We start from the raw sequence: 27,531 nt of genomic DNA, 5'->3' as shown, positions 1-27,531 counted from the left end.
CTCATGGTCTATTTTCTTGATAACCTTAGGAGCTATGTTTGAAGTTAGTTTGTTTTCCTTGTTGCACTTTAAAATTGAGTTTTTTTTTGTTGTGTTTTATTTAAATCAAACATTTGTCCAAACACTCAAAAGCTGCTTTATTTATTGAAGTAAAAGTGAAAGTCTGTTTTGATCATAAAGTCACAGCATCTTGCCTACGGTCCCCATGAAGCTAGAAACGGCCCTGGATAGCGGGATTCACTAAAGTTTAAGGTGAGCAAAAATAGTGGCACAGATAGACTTGAAATAGAAAGTAAATAAAGTCAGTCAAACTTAGTGTTGTATTTTCTTCTGTCTACATTGGGGAGTCTACAGATTGACATGGCCTGTCTCAAACCTTCCACATCTTGCCCCTTAATAAAGGAATTTGTTTTGGGTCATTTTCTTGTTGTTTGACAAAGCATCTCCAAAACACTTTTATTGCAGAGTTCTTTAAATTAGCAGACAAAATGTTTCTATATGTCAACTTTTGCGATCATGTTTCTGCTGTCATCATGTCTTATATCCATGACGATAAATAAACCCATCCCGCAACCTCAACTGTTTCTTTCACAAAGCTTTCTCTTTCCCATCAATTAATATTTAATCTTTGTCTCATCAGTTCATAAAACATTGTCTCAGAACTTTTGAGGCTTGTATCAGTAAATTATTTGCAAATTCCAACCAAATTCTGTCTGTACATCTTGTTCATCTCCATGACCCGAACTCTTACCCGCTTGGAAATTGTTGCCGATGTCAGTTGTCCACAGTTTCCTCAGCTCGCAAAATGCTTCTGTCATCAATGGTTACACTCTTCCTTGATCTACCGTACGTGCTCAGTGTCTGTTACTGAGTAATTTAGTGCTTCCTTTCTTCTTCAGGGCCATCACAGTGGTTGTAAATTAATGTTTTTGTAATAGCTCAGATAGATTTTTTATTTTTTTTTATATTCTTTTGAAATTGCTTTTTTCCCCCCACCCATATAGGCAACTCTCTGGTCTTCACATTGGTTACATCAAGTCATATAAATTTAGTCATCACAAGCAAAACTTAAATCTTAACATGAGCTTGACCAAGGGTGGGAAAACTTTTGCACTCAAAAACCAGACCTGTATGTAAATTAGATTATTTGAATACATTGAAAAACTAATAACAAATCATTCTCATTTTATTATAGTTATTCAATTCAGATGAAGTTTCCAATTATATTCAATTAGATGAGAACTTTTTAAATGTAAAGTAGTTTATCTTAATAGTATTATATTATATAAATTCAACCTATTAGCCAATATTACTGTGTAATGACATAAATGAGTACAATAAAAACTCAAATGAAATAATACATGTAAAATAAGCAATATAATAAATAATGAATAATAAAGAATGTATTGCCATATTTAGTGTTATCAATTATTTAATAAAAATAATAAAAAATGATAATTAAAAAAGTAAATGTATGTATTTTTTGTTACTAATAGTTTGTATCTATTTGCAATACATATTCACCAATTATTTAATGAGATAAATGAATGCAAAATGACTAAATAATTCAAATTTTTAAAGAAAATACTATTGTATTCATGCAAAAGAAGAAGAAAAAAACTTACCTCATAGGGGAGGACCGGGCCTTGTTGTATTGCGGGTAAATTGTCGCAATGCAATTTTCTTCTCTACCACACTGCGCAACTAAAAAGAGGGAATATTAGTTTTCTTCATATTAATGGTCAGGGGTTGTGTCCTGTCTGAAAAGAGAATAGCACATTGTGAGCTGAGATGAGTGCCAGTTAACTATTTTGCACAACCCGAAGTTAAATATTCTTTCTATATTTTGAAACAGGAGACGTAGGCTACATGTTCAAATTCTAGCAGCAAATCATGTGGACTCATTAGAGGAGAGATTCAGGCATCTTGTCATGCCTCAGTCATTGCTCTGTTTTAAGCTACTGGTAACTTTAAACTACAGGGTGTCCATAAAATCTTAGTGCATGTCACTCACAGAAATATTTCAAGCCCAACTTGAGATTTATGTATTTTTTATTACATAACAAATTCCAATTACCTTTTTTTTTTTTTTACAAAGATAATTTTAATCTACCAAATAACACGTATATGATACATATTCATTAGTCTAATAAAGCCTATTTATTTGAATTGCATAATCCTCAGTTTTATGTATTTACTACTAATAAAGTATAATTCTTGTTTTTACGTTTTTGGGATGTCTGCATTCAGTTTCATCCCCAAAACATAAGAATGTAAAAAATGAACATAAGTGTTTTTCACATAGCAGTATATTTATCGTGTATAGGTAACCTGATTATTATGCAATTCAAACAATATACTTAATGTATTTTAAATAATGCTCTCATTATTTGTCATTTAGAGTAATTATACTTTATTGATACTAAAAACATAAACCTGATGATCATGCATTTCAAATAAATTGGCTTTTTTTTTTTTTTAAAGACTAATGAATGTGCATCATATAAGTTTTATTTGGTAGGTTTGTGATAAAAATTACCAAAAAAAAAAAAAAAAAAAGTAAATGGGAATTTGTCATGTAAAAAATGACATAAATCTTAAGTAAGGGTTGAATATTTCTGTGACTGAATATGGTAAAAACACATACTTCATAAAACATATTTTTTTTTATTCAATTGTAATGTTGACAAATAATATTTTCAACATCTCAATTAAAAATTCAATTTCATTTTTTACAAAAAAAAATGAAAGGGGAGAGAAAGAATAAAAAATTATATCATGATTGGCATAATTTCCAATGCCAAATTTGACGCGCTTTGCAAAATTCAGCATTGCCGTCAATTGGAGCACATCGACTGGTAATGCGTTCTCTCACATTAATGTGTAATCTTCATAGAGTACACCAGAATTTTGCAAAGCACATCAAATTATGCATTTAAAAATGATGGAAATCATGTTGAAAATATTATTTATCAATATTGCAATTCAATACAATTGTTTTAAAAAGTATATATATATATTTTTTTTTACCATGTACCCGTTTTGGACACCCTGTAGAGCAAGTATTAGCCAACATGGTAGTTTAGGGCAACATGTCTCAGTCATTATGAGGTTTGTTGTCACATACCTATGCTAAGAATGGGAAAATGAAAAACGCATCTTTGGCAACTCAGTTTACATATGCTTTAATTGTCCTTCGGATGATGAATGTGACGAGTGAGGAAATATATATTTGCCAGGTTTTTTTTCTTGCAAAGTTTTCACGGAAAATAATACTCAGTACTTGAGTATTTTTTCCGTGAAAACGTTTTCTTTTACTTGAGTAATATTTTTAAAGTAACGCTACTCTTGCTTGAGAAACTTTTTTTTGCTATTCTACCTACCTCTGGTGTGCTCACAGTCTGACACATTACAAGTGCAGTTTGCAAGGGAGAGTACGTACGCAAATATTGTCAAGTTTTCAAATGATACACCATGGTCTCATTTTCATTTCTTACACACCCTTAGTCTGCCTCGTAAAAATCCAAATAGCATTTAGCTACGGATATGTATACTACCAAAGGAATATTTCTGGGCACCTGGTGGATGTTTCCATTTTTACCATGAGGTGGCAGCATTGTACTTTAAATATTGGCCTTTTACTGTGGTTTGATTTGTGGCGCCTTCAGAAAATCTCGAAGATCCTGGCGTCCTTAACTAATATGCAGTATGATTTACAGAAACGGGAGGAATCTACGTGTTCATCATATAACATTTTCACTGACTTTCCAACAGTCTTGTAAAACATGGGAAATGAAACGGTTTGCTTTTATAAGATACATGTTGATTCCAGTTCACAACGGTGGCCGTTTCTGTACTTTACCGACGTCAGTGAAGGCAGCAGGACTATATGAAGTGAGTGACCTCCAGCGCATTCCTCCTCTGTAGTCAGTCGTTTGACGAGGAAAAAGAATGTAGTCACTTCTATGAAAAGGCCATTGCTAGAAATATGGACTAGAATACATAAAATGTGCTTCCAATTAAGTTATTCAGATGTGGAGGTGCGTGTTGCCCGGTAGTGACAGAATGACAAAACATCGTTTTTGTAGTAGCTAATGAAAGTAGAAGGTCAAATGAAAGGGCACCGCCAGGGATTAGGAGCCCAATCACTTAAATTCTGTAAATCGAAAAATATTTTCTAGGGGATCATTGAGATGATCACTTCTTTCCCCTCATGTGATATCCAAAATCTTATCTTTATTAAACCCATCAGTACTGACTGATTTTGCACATTATACATCACTTCAATGTATTTTGACTAGGTTAAAACACAATTTCAAAAACAGAAATATAAGGATAGGGAACCCTGGTCCTCGAGAGCCGCTGTCTGCCTGTTTTCCATGTCTCCCTCCATCAACACACCTGATTGATGAACAAGATCGTTATCAAGCTTCTACAGAGCTCACTGATTAGCTGATCAGTTGAGTCAGCTGCGTTTGAGGAGAGAGACATGGAAAACAGGCAGGGCAGTCTGTGGCTCTCGAGGGCCAGGGTTCCCTATCCCTGCTCTAGAATGTGGCTTTTTTACCATTCAGGGAGTACAGCCATTTTATTTAAAATGACCTTAAATATTTTAAAGGGGCTCCAATGCATGGACAATTGACACGCAAGAGGCTAATTGGCCAGATGGATCCATCCACTTTAAGGGGAAGCATGAAGCAGATAAAAGTCTGGAATTGACATCTGGCAACTGTTTTAGTGGAACAATCAATGTGAAGTCCAAGGAGATCAATAAACTGGTAACATTTAAGTACAGAAACAGCTCACGAAGCATACCACATCACGTCAAGGGGTGGGCATTTTACATATTTCTTGCTGGTCCGTCATTTGGGGACGCCCAAATATCGCATAAAAGTTTTTACATCGTTTGAATTCCCCATTCATTTCAATGCCCGGGCTACCAGGTGTTCAAATCCCTCATGCATTCCTATGGGCGGGCTACCAGGGGTCCGAAGTGCCCCTTGATTTGTATGGCTGAGCATTGATATTGCGGTAGTCATAACCTTTAAACAAGTTATATTTAAACACAAACAGTAACAGGCAATACTCACAGGCATACCTCTGTAAAAAAAAAACAAGATTACTGTGGCATGTGACCGTCTTATCATAAAATCTTTGTGTAGTATTCTGTATGTATTACATTGCATCCTGGTTGGCCAAGGCATGCGCATGAGACAGAATAGAATACCATTAAATAAATGCATGATGCACAAATTGTAATTATTTAAATTGAATTTTTTTGCATTACTGTACAGTTAGAGAGTACAGTGCTATTTAGACAAAACGCTTGCAAAAAGGCAAGGAAAAAAATAACACAAATCACTTGCTATAAAAACGCAAGGATACCAAACGCGAGGCAGAAAAACAAAGCAACGTGAAAGTAATACTTACACACGAGGCAAAACACCATGACGAAGAAACTGTGAAACGTAACTATGAAGTCTAGAACTTTCAACACTTGGCAGAACGCAGTGAGCAAGATAGAATAATCCAACAAAACGGTGCAGTTGCCAACACCCTTTTGTAGTCCACTGATTACCAATGCGCCACAGGTGCGGCGCTAGCAGGAACGATGAGGTGACGAAAACAGCTTACAAAATCATTTGTTGATGTTTTATGGGGCATGAAGCATTTCCACTCATTTCAGAGGGGAAAGATGATTTGATCTGTGTGAGTGTTATAATTTCTAGGCATGGTCACAGAGCAAATTCAATTTAGTAGTTTACTCTTCAAGGCCGAGTGACTGGCTTGTTGTTTTACTCGTTCCTTTCCACTTACTGTATTACTGAAGAGTGAAGGCCAGCAAACAAACAGCAAGTGAAAGCCTGGCAAAGCATCTGCAGGAAGAAATTTGGCTCCGTAGTGATGTCACTTTGTCCAAATACCGTTCTTTTGAGCCCCTGCCCTCGTGCTTATGGGCTCTTACAAACAGTACTGGCATTATCCTCAATCTCAGTAGGATAGTAATAATCCTCCATACAGCTTACAAGTTATAGTATTGATTTATTTGCCCTCAGTAAACAAAGCATTTGACTGAGCGTTTGCACAGTTTTGGCCCTACATCAGATTTATAAATCATTTACACTGTCTACAAGAATGAAATTATATATTTTCAAAAAGGTTATATTGTATCGTATTCACTTATGCCGCCGACAAATCCAGTAATGACAAGCCTCCGCAGGTGGAGTGTTCACCCGTGCGGTCATTGACCTTTACAGCAACGGGACACAAACCGACCGGACACTTACCCTCAAAGAAAACACCATGACCCCCCCGAGTACCAACGAAGCCCAACCCTCCTCAATAACAGCACGTGAATCCCCTCCTATATACAAGTGGTATGCGGCCACAACTGGCTCTATAGTATTGGGGGGGACGTATAGGCTGCATGTCACCATAACGGACTTGAGCGCTAAAGAGCTACTGAAGGATCATTTGACCTGACTGCTGTACTGGGGACCCATGATAGGTTCTAAAAAGGACAAGAAACATTTGCTTGTGAAAGGACACCTGTCGGTAAATGTCTCTTCTTGTTCTGCACTTTAGAGTCACATATTTTCTAAAATAATGGCCTAAGTCAGAATTTCTGTTTTTTCCCCAGAAAACACTAAAAACTGAACCAAACATTGATTTTATTATGTTTATTCACAACTTAATTTCAATGATCTGTTCAGCTATGGATGTAGACAATTTTAGCACAGGTGGTCAGCATCTGAAGCAGATATTTAAGTTTTTTATTTTTTTGTCAAAATATGACTTAGGCCATTATTTCAAGAGGGTGACGATTTTTTTACTTTTACTTTGCTCTTTCAAGATGAGCCGATATGCCATCCGGATCAGTGAAATTGCAAAGTATTAAAAAGCTTGGGCAGGAGAATCACAGCTATGACATTACGGATGAAGGTAAATCAAATCCAGTCTTCAAAGAGGGTTTTACTTCAATATCAATCAAATTGTAATGCATTTTTCATGTTTTGCAGAACCAGCTGGATCATACATGTATGTATTATATTTGATTTTATGTTTTTATTTTTTTAGTATGGACCACTATGGTAATACATTTTGCTGCTGCTCTAAATACAATTTTATTTGAACATGTATTCACAAGCCACAACATTATGGACAAAATAATTTAATGGTGTGTCGAGTTTCCAATATTTTTCCCCTCATGTAGCTGAAAATAGACCATATAATATTATGCATTGCTGTTGTACATTAACATTACTGCCAATTGCAATCAGAAGACTGAACACATTGCTCAATTAATATCTCTTGGTGACTTGGTAGTGCATAATGCTCTGTGCAATGTGAATGTATTATCTAAAGTGCACCGATAAGTTTGAGGGGGGTCAGGCGATTACAATTTTTAATCGTAATTAATTGCATGACTTCAATAGTTAACTCATGATTAATTGCAAATTTTACATCTGTTGAAATGTTAAAAAAATTAAATATTTTTTTACCTTATTTTTTCATACTCTTGTTGACATAACAATGGAAAGAAAGAAAATGTTAAACTGAGAAATATGGCTGCATCTTTTTAGTCAGTGATACAGCAATTTCATAATAATTCATAAAATTGAGCTAAAATCAAAAAGATGTACTTACTGTACTGTAACTAACGAGTGTGATATTGATTTGTGTTGAGGTCATTTTTCTGCCACTAGATGGCACAATTGCATATGTAAGACATTGGTGACAGCTCAGTACATTTTTCTTTTCATGTTAAGAGCTATCTCATCTTTAACGTGAAGTAACGTGAGACATTCTGCACATTTTTAAATTTGTAAAATACAACTTGACCCCAGTCTCCACAAATATATGCATTATTATTAAATGTATTATTGCTAAATTTAAATGTGTCTGCGGCGTTGCGACTGGAATTCAGTGGTGCAGTCATTAATTGTGCGTTAGTTTTTTTTTGTGTGGCATTTAAGGAATTTTTAATTAACTCAAAATGAACGCACGCATTTTGACAGCCCTAGTTTTAAATAACCTACTTTAGACTGAATAGAACTGGTAAAGTATTCATTCGATGTTGTTGATCAAATTATTTGCTTGCATGTTTTGATTCCATGCAGGACCATGTCAACTTCCAAGGAGAGGGAGGAAAAGTGAGTAGAGCAGTTTAAATAAGATTGAGATTTCGTCTCAGTAATAATAAATAAAGTGCAAGTATTTCCTTCCAAACAGAGGACAGGGGAGCAAGGAGCAACCTGCAATTAGAGTTGGCTTCTTTCAGCTGGTAAAAGACGCACATTGGCATTCATATTTTCGCTATGCAGCTACTCTCAAATGCAAACAATCTCTTTTATGCATATATCCAGTTCTGTTTCGCCACATGCAAGGAAGTGCTGATGATGGTGGTGGGGAGCCTATGCGCCGTGCTGCACGGCTCGGCCCAGCCTCTTATGCTGCTCGTGTTCGGCCTGCTTACCGACACGTTCATCGAGTACGACATTGAGCTGAATGAGCTAAGTGACGAGCGCAAGGAGTGTGTGAACAACACCATCCAGTGGAAGAACTACACTGACACATTCGTAGGCTTGAACCAGTCATACTGGAGCTCTGTCAACTATTCCGAGTGGGGAACCCTCGTACCGTTGAGGGGCAGGTCATGCGGGTACGTTGGTGGCGGGAAACACAAGGTTGTCAAATATTTTGTGCACAATATATTTCATGGCTGCATGCTGATTTTCAGGATACTTGACATTGAATATGAAATGACCCAATTTGCCTTCTATTACGTTGGAATTGCAGCGGCCGTCTTCATTTTGGGATACTTTCAGGTTAGTAACCTTATTTCTGTTGGTTCATTTTATTAAACTCTAGGGGCTGTATTGTCAATTTGATGGGCGTGAATGTTAGGGTCTAATTTGCAGAGGTGTCAAATCCAGGTCCAGAAAGTAAAAACCCTGCCACAGTTTGGCTTTAGCCCCAGGTGCTAGCTAGCAAGCTCCCTAGCTACCTCCCCGGGTGCTAGTTTACCTGCTAGGGAGCTAGCAAGCTAACATAAGGGCCTAAAGCCAAACTGTGGCAGGGTTTTTACTTTCTGGACCCGGATTTGCCACCTCTGGTGGAAAAAGAGGAAGGTTTACGCCGCTGTGGAAGGGAACACAGACTTCAATCATCTCCTTTGATTTTGTTTGTTAGTTTTTTGCATGTGTGAAAAGAAACTTAAACAACAGGGAAATTGGCAAAGTTTACAAACCCAGAAAGAAAGTGAACATAAATGTGAAAGTCTGTCCTTCTTGCGCTCTTATACGTCTTATGTCTGACAGATCTCTCTATGGGTGTCTGCTGCCGCCAAGCAAATCCAGCTCATAAGGAAAATCTACTTCAGCAAAGTGATGAGGATGGAGATTGGCTGGTTTGACTGCACCTCGGTGGGAGAGCTCAATACACGCATGTCTGAGTGAGTTAGCTGGTCATCGCCACAGCGTCATTACCTCACTACTGGAAGGAAATGGGGGCATCCCGCGTATGCTGACTGCATCATGTCATGTCTGTGACAACACAGTGACATCAACAAGATCAATGACGCCATTGCGGACCAAGTCGCCATTTTTATGCAGCGTTTCACCACCTTTGTGTGTGGCTTCTGCATCGGCTTTGTGAAAGGATGGAAGTTAACGCTTGTGATTGTGGCAGCAAGTCCACTAATTGGCGTAGGAGCTGGCCTTATGGCTCTGGTGAGACTCTCCGACTTAACTTCCTTCTTCATGCTTTGATGTTCACTTTGAAATTAATATGCTTGATGGTTTGCATGTCTATGAGCAAAAGCTGTATGGGTGCCAATGTAACAATTTTTTTACAGTACACTTTTTGACATCATGTGTGTGGATTTGGAATTGTATTCTTTGGAAGAAAATAATAACTTTGGTGTTAGAATAGAAATGGAAATTGAAAAACACTATTTGATTACATTTCTCTTTAAGTAATTTGTTGGTGAGTTATAATGGATCACACTTATGGCACTTATGCTGTTATCACCATCCTGCATGCGCACTCTGCAATGGGAACACATGCAGTAGATCAGCACTCTGTGGAAATGTGAATTCTTGGGAAACATTTGACTCAATATGATTTGACTTCTTTGCTTATACTTTGGGTCCAGTTCGTGGCTAAGCTGACAGGCATGGAGCTGCAGGCCTATGCTAAGGCTGGAGCCATTGCAGATGAAGTCCTCTCCTCAATCAGAACGGTGGCTGCTTTTGGCGGAGAGAAAACAGAAGTGCAACGGTATGCAATATATATACTGAACAAAAATGTAATTGCTTTTATAAAACCTTTTTTGTAATTAACTGAAATACAAATAATCCAAGCCTTTCCATGTACATAAAAGGTCAATTTCAATCCATCTTTCTATCCCATCTATAATAACAATAATAATGATGATGATGATGATGGTAATAATAATAATAATAATAATTTGAGCTAGCTTCTGTAGCAGAAGATCGGACCACTATGCACCCGACCCCTTTGGCTCTTCCCACTGGTGGTGATCCCATGGGAAGGGGGACCCACGTTGCCTTTTAGGGCTGTGTCTGGCTGGGCCCCATTGCCACCAGGCGCTCGCTAACGAGCCCCACCTCCAGGCCTGGCTCCAGAGGGGGGCCCCGGTGACCCGCGTCAGGGCAAGGGAAACGTCTGTCCATTCATTGCACTCGTCATAAGGGGTCGGTGAGCCGTGCTTTGTCTGGCCCCTCACCGAGGACCTGTTTGCCATGGATGACCTTGCCGGCGGCATGAAGCCCCAGACAACATAGCTCCTAGAATCATTGGGACACACAAACTCCTCCACCATGAGCTGAGCTGAAAGGCAAAGCTCTCGATTTACCGGTCGATCTACGTTCCTACCCTCACCTATGGTCACGAGCTGTGGGTCGTGACCGAAAGAACAAGATCCCGGATACAAGCGGCCGAAATGAGTTTTCTCCGCAGGGTGTCCGGGCTCTCCCTTAGAGATAGGGTGAGAAGCTCGGTCATCCGGGAGGGACTCGGAGTCGGGCCGCTGCTCCTCCACGTGGAGAGGAGCCAGTTGAGGTGGCTCGGGCATCTGGTTCGAATGCCTCCTGTACGCCTCTCTGGAGAGGTGTTTCAGGCATGTCCCACCGGCGGGAGTCCACAGGGATGACCCAGGACACGCTGGAAAGACTAGACTATGTCCCATGGCTGGCCTGGACAGCCTTGGGATCCCGCCGGTGGATCATCATTTGAATTTGAAATGATTTGTGAAAGGTGTTGGTAGATATTTTGAATTTTGTTTGAATTAGTGTTAGCAAGTACTTCTCCTTTGCTGTGTGTCATACCAAGAGGCTGATTAGACAGCATCGTTATTGCACAGGTGTGCCTTAGGGTGCCAATATGCTAATATGCCCTGTGATTGGTTGGTAAACAGTCCAGGGTGTACTCCGCAGCAGGGAAATTTCTCCAGCTCACCCACGACCCTATAAGGAGGTCAAGCTGTGTAGAAACTTTATGGATGGATGCCAAATGTGTTGCATTGTAAACTGCTCGTTCCCTCCAGGTATGACAAGAACCTCGTGTCAGCACAGCGCTGGGGCATCAGAAAGGGTTTGATCATGGGCTTTTTCACTGGATACATGTGGCTGATTATCTTCCTGTGCTACGGCCTGGCTTTCTGGTACGGCTCCAGTCTTGTGGTGGACACAGAAGAATACTCACCAGGGACACTTCTGCAGGTGACACCTCCCCATGCCAACATATGAGGATATGCAGGTTATGGACATTTTGTGGATGATGAGTGACTTAGAGGAGCGGTTGCAGCCACATTATCCAGCCAGCTGCATTTGCAAAGCTAGTTTTGTACACGGGGAAAGATGGGATAATGGGATAAAATCACTAGCATTTTGGCAATTTTTTTGTTTTTTGTTTTTTGTTTGTAGAGCACACATCTTATGTGAGCCAAACACAAGCCGCTGTACTTAAAGACTCACTAGCAAACTCCAAATAATCAATCTCCCATGCATGTTGTCTCATCTGGTCCTCTCTGGGACATATTTGACTTCCCCGTAACAGCGTGACATTTGTGCTTATCTGTCCAGCGGCTTCTGAAGAGGCAGTCCTCTGCGGCCATTTTCGGTTTAAAATTTTCAGTGCATCCCTACCCTCAAGCTAATGTAGGTTAAGCTTATGCAAAAAAGAAAGGATGAAGAAAATTTGACCAAAATAAACAGATTTTCTTACCAATTAACCACTAATGTGTTTAGATGAGTCACCAGTACACTACCACACACAAAGACTAAATGATCTATAATAGCAAACAGCTTGTAAAGACATTATCGTTGAAACAAAATAACAAAACAATAAAATAATAAGTTATCCCGTTACTCGTTATACTGGAACTAATGATACTTCATTTAAAGAACATGACTACTTAAAATTTTATTTGAGAGTGTTCAAGTCGATTCATGAATTGAAACATTATGGGCTTGTAAAGGAAATGAATGTAATGCATGAATGCTTATAATGAATTTCCAGTGATAATGATTACGTTATTAACCTATATTTTTGCTGCGCTGCTCATTAAAAAAAAACACTATTACTGGCCCCCGAGGGAAATGGATAAAACATTTGTGGCCCTATAGCGTTCATCAAAGTTGCCCATCCCTGTAATGGGTCATTACATTTCCCCTAAGGTCTTGTTAAATTTTAATATCCGCTCCAGCACTATGATGAGGTTTGCTTTTTACTTGGCAAAACCGCAGCTATATTCCCTTAAAGTCTTCATCTCACTCAGACATTTTAAGCACACCATTTAAAAAAATGAAAATCATCATTATTTTCCCTTTTTTAATATATTGTACAGTGCTACTACTATTACAATATCTTGCCGGGCCTTTTTGCCTTGCCAGGTATTCTTTGGTGTTCTGATAGCAGCCATGAATTTGGGACAAGCATCGCCATGTCTGGAGGCATTTGCCGCAGGCCGTGGAGCTGCCACTATCATCTTTGAAACCATTGAAAGAGTAAGAAATGTCTGGTGTCTAATATTGGCATCCATCAAAGTTGACCCATTGTGGCTTTAACAAGTCCCCTTTTCCCCGACTTCATCAGGAGCCTGAGATTGACTGTTTATCTGAGGCAGGATATAAACTTGATAGGGTGAAAGGCGACATTGAATTTCACAACGTGACCTTTCACTACCCATCCCGGCCAGAAGTGAAGGTATTTGACTCTTTCTTTGCAATTACAATAGAGCGATGAAGGCACACTGTGCCATCTTCTGCTCAGATCTTGGACCGGCTCAGTGTCGTAGTGAAGTCGGGTGAGACCACTGCCTTTGTTGGACCGAGCGGCGCCGGGAAAAGCACAGCTGTCCAGCTCATTCAGCGCTTCTACGACCCCAAAGAGGGCATGGTAGGTTTAACTTGAAGACGTATATTCACAACCCCATTCTGGAAGGGTCATTGATGCATGCAGGCACTGAAGATTGCTTTTCTCTTCACCTTTGTTATCATTTTAAAAATAACTATCTTTGAGAATGATAAACGGTTTCATTATTTTGCCAATTGGTCCAAATAGCCTCATTTTTCCCCTTTTACTGGATTTGAACACCTCATTTTTATAATGTTCCCTGCTTCTGCAGAGTGAAGTAGACTCTCATTATTTGAGGCTACCATATTTGTGTGTGTGTGTGTCTGTGTCGAAGGGGACGTTATGTACTTAAGCACCATCATCAAGCAATTTTATCTTGACAAGCTGCTGTCTGTGTCTCAGGTGACCCTGGACGGTCATGACATCCGTGGGCTGAACATCCAATGGCTGCGCTCGCTCATCGGCATCGTGGAGCAGGAGCCTGTGCTGTTCGCCACCACCATCGCTGAGAATATACGCTATGGTCGACCAGGCGTCTCAATGGACGACATCATCACTGCCACCAAAGAGGCCAACGCATACGACTTCATAATGGATCTGCCACAGGTGCCGATCCAATAAACATTTGGTGGACCTGCGTGATGTTAAAAACGTATTTGCTGGGATTTCACAGAAATTCAACACCCTAGTGGGGGAGGGTGGCGGTCAGATGAGTGGCGGTCAGAAGCAGCGAATTGCAATCGCCCGGGCTCTGGTCAGGAATCCTCGCATCCTGCTGCTTGACATGGCCACCTCTGCCTTGGACAACGAGAGTGAGGCTGTGGTACAAGAGGCCTTAGATAAAGTACGTCTGTTCTCAATTCGCTGTGTATCTTTATGTAGCACCAGTTTACAACAATAGGACCTTACTAATTTTACATCAAAAGAACCAACATTGTGTGGAAGTGGTCGTTGATCAATTGTCTCTTCAATCAAGTTTTCACAACATGGTAAATGTTTTGGTTGTTAAGAAGAGTGCCTAGACTTGCGAGGACTTGAGCCTGGAATTATATAATTAGTAATTACTTTGTTCCTAGATGGGTGAAAGATAGGGTGATCAGATTTTCAAAATCAAAAACTGGGACACTACCATTTTGATGAAAATGAAATATACAACACCAGGAACTATTTATAACAAATTAATTTAATTGCAAGTCAATTTGGTGACAGGTGGTTGTGTTATTGCTTGGTTGACAGTTCAATTGTGTTAAACAATCACTGCACTCACCATTATCCAACCGTCTTTGCTCGGTCAAGGCAGCTTTTGGAAGCTGGTTGTGCTGTTTACCTCATGTCAGTCCCGCATTGTAACGTTGGAAATACGGCAGCAGAAAAACTTGCATTGGGTCTGACTAGCGACCGCAGTATTAGGCTAGTAGGACTATATTTCCCATGATTCTTAGACATAGAAGCAGGAAGTAGTTCTCGTTCCGGTATGACAAAAACATGCATGCTAGCGGCTGCGGATAAGAATAAGAACGCAAACGTGACTGTAAAAGTAAATAGGAACTAATATTATAGTTAAATTCCTTTTTAATTGGTTAATTGTATGAATTGATATGACAACTGTGATTGACATACGCATGGCCCAAACAATTGGTTTAAAAATGGGATGCTGGGACGCAACCTGTGTAAAAGTGCGACAAAAGAATGGGGCTGGCAAAATCCGTTGGGACTTGGGAAACAAGGTTCAAAATGTGACTGTCGCGGTTAAACAACAAAGACAGCAAAGATTTGTTGCTTTTGGTTGACACACAAGGTTGGGGAATCCAGGTCCAGAGAGAACAAACCCTGAAACAGTTCTACTTTTGCCACATGTGCTACTACTTAGCAGGTGCTTCTATGAGCTCGTTTACCTGCCAGTTAATTCGAAGCACCTATATCTCTGGCAGGGTTTTTACTTTCTGGACCTAGATCCCCCAACCCTGTCGACACAATACATCGATGACTACTTTAATGGTGTATAACGTCGTTTATTAAAGCGTTTGAGTCCGGATGAATTCCTATCAAGTTAGCTTAGCTCACTAGCTGCTAACAAAGAGACCACATTTTTACAACACATCGCTCAGCAGAGATCACTGCTTCAAATTTACAATCAAAGGTTGATCTTATGACCTTGCCTCACATGAAAAAGGAAAAAAGTACCTGATATTAAGTGATCAGAGCATATCCTTTTATGTTTTGAGGGTGTGAAGTGGTCATGCCGGTCTCGGTGAAGATGTGATAGATCGTGCTCATCTTCTTTTAATCAATGCTTTCGTCCAACCCAGTTCACAATCACTGCCGGTATCAGAAAGAATGGTTTCTTATCTCTACTTGAGCGATTAGAGCAACTGTAAACAGCACATTTTCACCAACGTGAACACAAAAAAGACTAGCTGAGTATTTTGCCTCTTTTATCCCACGCCGCCCTCTAATATGGAAGCCTTTGACCACAGTGCACAAACATGATGTCACACGAGAAGGGTCTACAGCCATTACAAGAAAACAAAGATATTCAATACTAGTAATCTCTACTGTCTAGGGGAGTGCGGCTACTACTTCTGTACATCTATGAGTGTTGTTTGGTGCAGTTAGGTTTAGCTCAGAGAATAAATGTGAGGAGCAAGCATGGTTAATCTACATTTTTTAAGATGGAGAGTTTGATTAGGAGAAGTTGCATAATTAAAAAAAGGAATATACTATACTGAAAATTATTAATTGCTATACACATCCAGCAAAATTTAGATAAATAATGCAATCAAGTGGAACAACTTTAGCTTGTGTTTTTGGTAATTGATTTGATTGATCACTGCTGATTATTTCTGTTCCATTAAATGCATTTTTTATTTGATCGTTGATGCTGAAGGTGCGTATGGGACGGACCACCATCTCCATTGCCCACCGGCTGTCCACTATAAAGAACGCTGACGTGATTGTGGGCTTTGAACATGGCCAGGCAGTCGAGAGGGGCAAGCACAGCGAGCTACTGGACAGGAAAGGCGTCTACTTCACCCTTGTTACCTTACAGAGCCAAGGGGACAAGGCCCTCAATGAGAAGGCTCGGCAAAGTGGGTTCTAGACTTCACACAAACATGTTTTATTTCTACTTACAATCCTTATTGCTCCCAGTGGCTGAAAAGGAAAATGCACCAGAGAAGCTCAGCCTGTCCAGAGCCGGCAGCTACCGGGCCAGCATGAGGTACTATTTACTGTATATTGTATAACAATTAGCTTGTTCAGTGTGTGTGTGTGAGTTTCAGAAGAACTGCCTCTGCCCCAGAACACATGCAAATAAGTCATAGAGTCTCAGTATTATATTATTATTATAATAATTATTAATTATAATTATTAATTATTATTAGTAATTACTAGTATTATTAATTATTATTATTATTATTAATTATTATTAATGGTTAATTATTTGTCAGTTTCCCCCCAACATTATTATTATTATTATTATTATTATTCACAAACCAGAAAGTAATCTGTTAATGAAAGAAAATATGGCGCAGATTATTGTTTACTTTTAGTTCCCTTTTGTTGCACTTTCACCAGGCTTGTTGTCTACGTTGTTTTAGTGACAAGATTTGCTGTTGACTTATGAGTTAAGCGACTGTCAACAGAACAGAGATCCATGTCTATTTGTTTGGTTGTGGATAAAAATAAAAAAAAGGTCTCTACTACCTTGTTGATGTCAGAGTGCACACTGCTGACTGTACAAACTGCTGCTTGCCACAATGTGGGTGGACAACCAAACACAAATGCACCTCTACACATTTTTTACTTTTTATTTACAGTTCAACCTGAACTGAGGTCAGCAGAAAGCCTCTTACATCATAAAAACAACAAAACCGCACAGGAGGTTCATTAAAATGTACTTATTACACTTGATCCTTTTGTGCATGTAGAGCCTCCATCCGCCAGAGATCCCGATCCCAGCTATCCAACCTGATTCCAGAATCTTCTGTTTCCATTGCCGGAGAGCTGGGCCCCAGAGCCTACTCCGTGTGTCAAGCAGACAAATCCAAGGTACCGATTAATCATGTGGGTGAAGGCATTCATTCTTCTCCACAACCATAAGCTTTGTTAACTTTCTACACATTGTGATGCTGAATATTCAGAATGCCATTCAAGAGGAGGAGGAGGAGGATCCAGTGGAGCCAGCGCCAGTCGCCAGGATCCTGAAGTACAATTTGCCCGAGTGGCCCTACATGCTTTTTGGATCTTTGGGAGCAGCTGTGAATGGAGGAGTCAACCCTGTCTACTCACTTCTCTTCAGTCAAATATTGGCGGTGAGGTTACATTTAAACTGCATAGATTTGACATATTATACTCTCCAGCACTGTTAGAATCATGGAGCAACTTCTAGAGGGCAAAAAGGCAAGTGGTCAATTGTTTTTTTCTTGTGTGTGTGCAGACTTTTTCAGTTACAGATCCCGAAGTTCAGAGAAAGGAGATTGATAGCATCTGCCTGTTCTTTGTTATGGTCGGCGTTGTCTCGTTCTTCACTCAAATGCTGCAGGTAAAGTAACAGTTGGTTGATTGCTTTAGTCTCCCTTCTACTTCAAGGCTGGGAAAAGTCATAAAAGACCAAAACTAACACCCAGCATCCAGGATTTCTCCTTAAGTTGAAGGTCCCTGATATTGTATATATATTTGTTTTTGATTAAACATTATTATTTGTTATTGTCAAAGGTCTTGGGACAGAAGTCTAATAAGTCAGGGGTTGGAGTATGCTTCCAAATTTGTGGGAGCAATTTGGAGAAGGCACTTTTCTGCTCCAGTATGGAGTAAAGTCCATGAAGGCCTGCTGTGGTCGGTTTCGGGCGAAAGAACCAAACACCTGTGGGATGAACTTGAACAGATTCTGAGATAGGCCCTCTCTTCCAACTTTTGTTATGATTACTGATCTTACAAATATTCTCAAGGATGAAAGGACACAAATCGCCAAAGACACACGCTAAAATTGTGTCCAAACTCTATATTTACTTGTACCTGAGGTCTCTAATTGATTATTGTGTGCATCTTCAGGGTTATGCCTTCTCCAAGTCTGGAGAGCTGCTCACACGAAGGTTACGTCGCCTTGGCTTTCATGCCATGCTTGGCCAGGAGATTGGCTGGTTTGATGATCACAAAAACAGCCCTGGAGCTCTGACCACACGACTGGCGACTGACGCCTCCCAAGTTCAAGGGGTGAGGCAACGGGCAAACAAAGACAGAGACATCTCGGCCTAATGTATTACTATTAATCTTTCAAGATAAGAGTCAAGCATACTATCATTATATAACTCTAAGTCTGAGCCCAATCCAATCCAGGGCACTGTTTGACCTCCTATTTTAACAGCTTTCAAAACAGTTTTTACTAAAGGAAATCAAGGAAATACAAATAATAAAGGGTCAAACAGACATTTAAAAAAAACATCCTTAGCAGTACGTACGTATGAGAGTTCACACTATAAAGTTGACACCGGGGGTCTTACTGCTTTGAATGTGAGTGTACTGCACTTACAGAACTTCACATGTGCAGCGTTTGCTTGCCAAGTGGAGGTTTTTGTACGACCTGAGAGATTCCACTGGGTGTGTAAAAGCAGGATCAATGGAGTGTCAAATCCGATTGCTCTGATGCCATCACTATGATTTATTAAGGTCAGTTCAAATCATCTTGTTTAATGAGACTGCAATTTTTAGCTTTAAAGAAATGCTTTTATCGGTATTATAATGGACTTAATGTACAATCTGCAGGTTACTAGAATCTTTACACGGTTGCTTTTGGCAGCTGATGAAAAGTAGGATGAATGTTCACATGTGAAGACTGTTGAATATTCTCCTGCCAAGTATTAGAATGGTCAGGCCAATTCCTTTATTTTTGCTGTAGACGGAAAATAATTGGGATTAGCAGCTTCCATCTGGATATGATACCCAAATGAGCAATATTATTTGTGATAAAACACCAACTGTAATTATTTGCTAATTATTTTTGCAATAACTGCATCGAGCTGGTGACCCACAAAAATGTTATTCTTTTGTCGGCTTGGGCCTTTCCAGCTTTTGCCACAGCCTTTTCCGTTTTTATTTGACTTGGGGATTTCTTTGTCTTCTCTATAGAAGGTAAAACACATGCTCCTAAATAATGCAAGGTTCACACCAAACACAAAATGTCACGTCACCTAGTGTGCTTTTGAACAATTATTGAAATAACTGAAAATTAAAGAACAGTGTAACAAAAACATACCAGTCTGTCACATGATCCGATATTTTCGTTCAGATGAAAATGGGCTTATTCCCCCCCAAAAAAAGAGGGAGACCTGGAAATAAAAGCTGAAATGTTGATCGATTTTACCATATTAATCTGTTGGTGCCAATCCCAAGATATTTTCAGTCTGCATAAAAAAGAGCCTCTCTGTTCCAATTTATTTTGGTTGGATTGTATAGTCAAGTCACAAGTAAATACAAAAATAAATGACTCACAAGGCTGCAATACTTCCTTCTTCAAGGCCACTGGCTCCCAGATCGGCATGATAGTCAACTCTCTGACCAACATTGGAGTGGCCATCCTCATGTCCTTCTACTTCAGCTGGAAGCTCACGCTGCTCATCCTGTGCTTCCTGCCCTTCATCGCTTTGTCAGGCGGTTTCCAGGCCAAGATGCTCACCGGATTTGCCAAGCAAGACAAACAAGCTATGGAGGCTGCAGGACAGGTCAGCATCCTGTTAGATTTCTTTCTGGATGTGGTATTTTCACTCCAAATCACGCTTTGAGCCCTTTTACGCATTTTGCAGATTTCAGGCGAAGCCCTCAATAACATTCGCACCATCGCTGGTCTTGGAAAAGAGAGGAATTTTGTGGACACGTATATCGCACAGCTGGATGCTCCTTACCAGGCAGCCCTGAAGAAGGCTAACGTCTACGGGGCTTGTTACGGTTTTGCCCAATGTGTTGTCTTCTTGACCAACTCTGCCTCCTATCGGTTCGGGGGCTACTTGGTGCGCCAAGAAGGACTCCATTTCAGCTTGGTGTTCAGGTACGAGACATAAGGTGATGCTTCCAAAGTGCGAGCTGTAGAGGATTTTAAGGCAGGCGGAGTAGCTAAAAAAACGACTGAAAAAACATACATCTAAACCCGCAAATCTAACGCCAGCTTTATTGAATTGATCAATTTTTATTTCCCACGATAAGAGGAGACGGGGGAGATCTCAGCCGTTCTCTGTTCTCTGTTCTCTGTTCTCTGACAGGAGGCTCACTATCCTTCACTGAAAAGCCCTGAACTCTCTTTTTTCTTTGTGTAAAATGAGCACTTGTTTCATCTTGTGCAGGGTCATTTCTGCCATCGTCACAAGCGGCACAGCCTTGGGAAGAGCCTCCTCCTACACTCCCGACTATGCCAAGGCCAAAATTTCAGCTTCGCGCTTCTTCCAGCTGCTGGACCGAGTGCCCAAGATTAGTGTATACAGTGACAAAGGAGACAAATGGGTATGTTGGCACATTTTGTGATGTGTGTTTGCTGCTTTTATTGGGTGTGAAAAAAGTTATTACTTATTGACTTAGTGAAAGAAAACAGCAACAAAGTCAACTTAATTTATCACTTCATTTTATTACAATGACTATTACTGTCCTATTTGAATGAAAAATCCTCCTCTCCAGCTTTGTACAATGGATTTCAATAATTTTAATTAGACTTTTGTTTGATGGATCTGCACAAAACAGTCTTGGTTCTGAATTGAAATGAGAAATACAAAAAAAAGAAGAAAAATAATATTGGCATGTACTCTTTGTTATGAAGCCACTGTTATGCACAACCAACAGTGAACCGTTGACAATAAAATCCAGTGTCCGCTAAAAACATAGACATACTAAATGAAACGTTTGAGTAAGTTGAGTGAGTTTGTGCCATTTCTGAATGTAGTTTTCATGTAAGAGAGGCCTTCGTTGGTCATTTTTTTGTTTACTTCAAACCCTTTGTTTTTGAAGAGTAGATCTTTTATATATGCATTTGAGCATGACAAATTAAGACACTGGGACGTACATTGGTTTAATAAAAATAGAGACATGCACATCCTTATTTAAATGAGCATTTATACACAATATGTGGTAAAGTGAACCTCTTATTTGTTAACAGGTTGTACAGTCAATCCCTATTTAAAAATAATGTTAAAAGTAAATGCTACTACCCCTCCCACACACTTTAACACATTTAAAATAAAATTAACGTATTGCTGTAAAAAAAAGAAAAAAGAAAAAAAATCAAGTATGAAAGGAATGTATGGCCAAAATGCACAAATATGTGATATAGTGGGGGCCAGTATAGAAGATAACTTTTCCCAAAACAACACTAAACCTTTGCACCCCTTTTGTTTGCCCCACCCCCAACCCTTCTCTAACAGAATAACTTCCAAGGGAACATTGAGTTCATTGACTGCAAGTTCACTTACCCGACCCGGCCAGACATCCAGGTCCTCAATGGCTTGAATGTGGCAGTGAAGCCCGGCCAGACGTTGGCCTTTGTGGGTAGCAGCGGCTGTGGGAAGAGCACCAGCGTGCAGCTTCTGGAAAGGTTTTACGACCCCGCCAAGGGCAGAGTGGTGAGGTGGACGCGGCTAAATGCTGTGCATGATCACTGCTTTCACATTATTGAACTGTGCACTTTTCTACAGTACACACACACACACATATATATATACATATATATATATATATATATATATATATATATATATATATATATTAGAGTTGTCAAACGATTATATTTTTTAATCATATTAATCACATCTTAGAATTTTGATTAATCACGATGAATCACTTAATTAAAAAGGCTTTTTTTTAAATCAACATTTCGGCCCGCCACATTTGAAGAGCACCTGTTATGTGTTAATTCTTTCGACATTTAATGTTATGAGGACGTATTCAAAAAATTTTGATCCACTACAGTGCACACTCTCATCCTCTTTTTCTAATCAGCTAATTACTTGCATAATTTAAAAGGAAAAAGAAAAGACCCCAATAGTTTGACATGAACAGATATTCTGAATGTCATACGCAAACATTTATTAAATGCTTTACTTTAATGCATGTAGTTATGTTTATTGCTCAAACACAACCTGTGCTACCCTTTTCCACTGTCAAGCTAAAGGATCATCTGCGGTCAAAATAGTGATTAATGCGATCATTTTTATATTACCATCAGATCTCAAGTACTGCAAACACATCATTCAATGTACCATGGTTTCCACATGTATACCGGTAGTTGATAGGTCAGGATATACAGTACAGTATATACAAAATACATTATATTATATATTACAACCAATATGTTCCCAATGGTATAAAGCTACAAACATGTCAAAGTTTAGCAAACATTCAAATTATTTTATATTTATTAACAAATTATAATGTGCTTTAAAAAACAAACAAAAAATAAACAAAAAAAATGTATAAATAAAAAATAAAATAAAAATTTCTATATATATTTTTATTATTATTATTATTATTATTATTATTATTATTATTATTATTATTATTATTATTATTATTATTTATTATTATTATTTTTTAAGTCTTGTTGGTCATCTGTTGTTACCACTGTATAAGTCGAGCTTGGTAATGTCTTTGTAGTTAACATGACAAAATGAGGTCGAAATTTATAGCAGTCAATATGAAATAGCTGAGGCAGATGATGACCTTTTAGAAAATGTCAAACATGTCGCTTTTTGAATAAATCTCAAGGTGTCATTGAGAAACCTGTCAAACAACGACAGCTGGACATTTAATGTCTCTGGCGTTTAAAGTATTTCAAAATTTCCGATTCTTGTTCACCTTTAAGTCAGACAATTTTGCTGTGTCTGTCGTGGGGGCACTTATCTAGATTGGAGGTTGACTCGTGCCAGAGAGAAATCACTGCCAAGATGTAAAGGGTCTTAATGGAGCTGAAAGTGCCTTGGTAACTCATAGTATGATTCTGGGAGAGTTAGAAGTAATCACACAGTTAGCAGGGACAATCCGTTAAAGCTCATTAAGTAGATTGTACGTCTACTGTTTGATTATAACACTACCTCCTACTAATTTTAAAATCAATTGCCTCTTGCAGCTGATTGATGGGCGCGACTCGACTCTTGTCAACGTGCCTTTCCTGCGATCCAAAATTGGCATCGTGTCCCAGGAGCCAATCTTGTTTGACTGCAGCATCTTGGAAAACATCAAATACGGCGACAACTCACGGGACATCAGCATGGATGAGGTCATCTCAGCTGCTAAGAAAGCGCAGCTCCATGAATTTGTCATGTCTCTACCTGAGGTGGGTTCATGTTTGCAGAAGGACAACTGTGGACTCATAATGATGGTTGGCACAAAGACCATAGAGGCTTAACACAGGGATTAGTTTGTTTGGATATTAAGGCACATCGGTCAACAAGGGCAAACGAACCAAAAGGCAGAAATAATAAAGTCGCTCAGTCGATGAGAGAAAGGAAGCCTACACAGTATCTCGGGTATCTACACACAGAGGTTTTTGTTTGACATAAATTGCAATACCTTAATCAAGAGGCGCATCGTCACAAAATAGAGGGCCCACCCCACCTCCACCTGCGTGGAAGGGCGGAACACTGAGGAAGGAAGGAGAGGAGGTAGCACCGGGGGACGTTTGGTACCCCTGAACCCCAGGCCCGGCATGGAAAGGTCCCGGTCGTCACGCCAGTGTGCCCAGCGATTACTAACCCTGTAACTGAGTTCGCCAGCTCGCCGACTGGCAAACTCTACCCCTACACCTTGAATGTGACCCCACAAGTGTGCCAAAGCTTTGACCATGCTTTGTATATTGATGTGACTGTATGATTTTCCTACTCAGAAATACGGCACAAACGTGGGTGCCCAGGGTTCTCAGTTATCTCGCGGTCAGAAGCAGCGCATTGCCATTGCAAGGGCAATCATACGTGATCCCAAGATCTTGCTTCTGGATGAAGCCACCTCAGCGCTGGACACAGAGAGTGAGAAGGCAAGTGGCAGAATGAACGAATGAATCTGTGTTCCTGCATCGCTGCTTGATATTCTCTGGTTGCAGGCAGCAAGAAGAGCTGTTCATTATTGACATCATTAACGTCATTATTCTTCCTCACGGCATATAGCGACCCTGTATACGTTTATATATGTTGTGGATCTGCAAAAGTAGTCACGGAAGCAATGGGCTCTCAGTAATCAAGCCGCGATTGTGAAATTGCTACTATTATGCCGCTTGCATGGCAATGATTTCTCTCCCCTGTCTACTCTCCTTGCCCGCCACAGACGGTGCAAGCAGCTCTGGACAAAGCTCGAGAGGGCAGGACCTGCATCGTTATCGCCCACCGCCTGTCCACCATTCAGAACTCCGACATCATCGCTGTCATGTCGCGAGGTTACGTGATTGAGAAGGGAACACACGACCATCTCATGGCTCTGAAGGGCGCTTATTACAAGCTGGTCACCACCGGAGCACCAATCAGCTAACGGCTCGAACATCGTCGACAACTGGAAACGTGAGATGAGCAGAGAGTTCATGTCTGAGGTGTTGAGGCCAATCACACGCTGACTGAACATCAAAATGGAGCTTGAATCTTTTCACTTTGACAGTATTTATTTGTGTGGAAATACCCTGTTACACTCAGAGGGTTTGTTGAGCTCTTTTGAGAAAAGGTGGTTTGCATAGGACTTAATTGGTGTTAAAGACAGACAAACATGCAGTTATTTATTTTTTTAGTAATGATCCCGTTCAGGGTCACAGAGACTTTGGAGTCCATCCCAGCTAATTTAGAGTGAGCGGTAGATACACATCGACCTGATCATAGGTTATGATTGTGAATGGGAAAAGAAAGTTAGCTATGTGAACCACTCCACTACTAATGAACCAAACACAACATCATTTATTCAGCAAAGCAATTCTGTCTGCGAATACTTTACAAAACAGACATACTATGTTATTTCAACAACATGTTACACAACACACAAGTAGCTCAAAAGCAAGGACCTCCATGCTGTGTCACAGCATACAGTAATAGGACTAAAAACCAATAAGGTGTGTACGTTTTTTAAAAGAGATGGTGTGTAGAATTTAGTGCCATCTAGTGGCTTTCATTCATTTTACAAACACACTATTAACTTCCCGCCATTAATGTTAATTGACGTTTAACGGAAATCCCAACGAGTACTGCCATTAACGTTAATTGACGTCAACTATGTCCACCCCCCCCAATGGGCAACACAACGTCTTGGGCAGCTCAGGTTTTATGAATGAGCTGGAATTTTTTCAAATATATATATATATAGAAAAAACACACCCACAAACTATGGCCAGCCAATGGCAGCATTGTATCTCTTTTCAATGGGATTTCGTGGATCCAATGACAAGAAAACATGGCGGATGTTGTTGAGAATGATCAAAGTGTTTGTCACATTAAATCTAATTCACAGTGTCACTAAACAAAAAATATTAGTGTTAAAGTCACTATTGTGCAGAAAATGTTTCTTTTCTTAAAAAGCTTGTTTTCTCCTTATTTTTTCCATTATAGCTTGGTGTCACTCAAATTACCTATTTTTAAATGGTGATTACTAAAGAACGGAATAAGGTAGAAACATACTTTTTTTTCCCAACAAGAGAATGGAATCTAATCTTCCATATGTTTACATAGTCATGGCTTACAATATTCTGTTTGCCTTGAAAGATGAGAGAAAATGCTTGAAATCGGCTGGCACGCTAGGGGTTGTCTTTTTGGATAATGTTTGGCAGTAAAAGAGTTAATTTCAATAATATGAAAAAAAAAAAAAGTTCTATCTTATCAACGTACATCTTTTAAAAATGTATAATGGTAGTAGGTCTAGTAATCTGTAATTATATTACATCGTTTGTGTCGTGCCTTACAGGAGGCTGAAATGTTTCACAGTCATCCTTCTGCGACGAATACCCAAAGATGACAAACTTCGCAAATGTATTAATGTTAGGCTTGCGAAGTATAGTCTCTCCGAAGTGCGTGTGCTTCAAAATGCACTTGTCGTTGCATTCTATGAGTTCACCACTAGCTGGCATTAAATTCTACATACTGTACTTTTTAATAGAATGTCTAAAAATGTACATATCAAACCAAGGCAATTATAGACCTAAGAAACAACGTTAGGTAAAACATATACATTTACAAAGCTTTGTAATACGAGATGTATTAATTTAACAATATGTGTAAAATTGTGCCACATCACTGATAGCCGTTTGTAATAGTTTGGGAACCATCTTTTTTCCTGCACAAGACTGGGAAATAATGAAATATTAACACTAAACTAACATTGTTAAATGAATGTGAAGTGAGAATTATTGTTGTTTTCTATCAGAATTTTGATGCTGCATATATTCAATGTCATTAAAGTGCATGTGTACCTAATGTAAGCCAATGACTGCATCAAAATACAGCTCTTGTGGTCATGAACGTACCGCTGGGGTTTATAAAATAATAACAATAATTCAAACAAAATCTTTTAATGGAAATTCTTGAAATAAAAATCAGTGTCTGGCGGTTGTGTTTGCATATCTGACCAAACGAACAACTGTCTCCAAATGACTCACATTATTTTTTTAAACCCAAATCTATATTTTAGCAATGCAGGTAGCTGCCAGTCTGAATTTCATACAGCGAGCTGTGTCAAATGTCAAAGGCAACATTGAGGGATTTCGAATTAAAGAATACATTTTCTTCACATATCGAAACTAACGGACGAATAAGAAGTTGGATGATGTCGTAGAGCTACTTCGGCAGTCAGACATTGACCCCTGTCGCAAATACGTGAACGTACTATTCTCCACTGCATTCTTAGTGTGTTGATGCCGTCAGGAGTGCAAATGTCAGAGACACTCTATCAGTTAGTGGTAATATGTGATCACACCACACTGACCTCTGGGAAATTGAGTCTTTAATCGTGACATCTGAGGACCTTCTAGGGTGGATTGGCATTCTTCAGATGCAATCTTATCTCGCCACTTCTCCTCCAAATTGATTCAGCGATAGGACACTCTTTGACTTTGTGCCATGTGACGCCAGAGGCTGGATGACACATCTCTGTTGGCTGGGAGAGTGAGGGGTGAGTGCCTGGGCATATTTTATAGAGATAAAGAGAAACAGATTT

General features: G+C 39.5%; 1 protein-coding gene across 1 annotated transcript; it reads left to right on the top strand.

The window, feature by feature from the left end:
* The first annotated feature begins 6,360 nt into the window (after positions 1-6,360).
* Positions 6,361-26,924, top strand: LOC147178336 (bile salt export pump-like). Its single transcript, XM_086067568.1, has 29 exons — positions 6,361-6,555; positions 6,854-6,942; positions 7,020-7,038; positions 8,121-8,153; positions 8,233-8,284; positions 8,367-8,662; positions 8,741-8,828; positions 9,321-9,454; positions 9,560-9,731; positions 10,157-10,281; positions 11,570-11,744; positions 12,918-13,031; positions 13,120-13,230; positions 13,297-13,422; positions 13,783-13,986; positions 14,054-14,224; positions 16,268-16,469; positions 16,531-16,600; positions 17,310-17,430; positions 17,523-17,693; positions 17,819-17,923; positions 18,433-18,594; positions 19,896-20,099; positions 20,181-20,422; positions 20,715-20,871; positions 21,783-21,980; positions 23,483-23,689; positions 24,239-24,385; positions 24,673-26,924. The coding sequence occupies exons 2-29, from the start codon at positions 6,864-6,866 to the stop codon at positions 24,871-24,873; spliced, it is 4,086 nt and encodes a 1,361-aa protein (XP_085923694.1). The 5' UTR covers positions 6,361-6,555; positions 6,854-6,863; the 3' UTR covers positions 24,874-26,924.
* The last annotated feature ends 607 nt before the right edge of the window (positions 26,925-27,531 follow it).

Source organism: Leptonotus elevatus, chromosome 2, assembly GCF_054856555.1.
Source record: "Leptonotus elevatus isolate MCC_2025b chromosome 2, RoL_Lele_1.0, whole genome shotgun sequence".
Taxonomy (NCBI): domain Eukaryota; kingdom Metazoa; phylum Chordata; class Actinopteri; order Syngnathiformes; family Syngnathidae; genus Leptonotus; species Leptonotus elevatus.
Note: the sequence above shows the minus strand (reverse complement) of the source record. Positions and strands in the feature narration are given on the sequence as shown.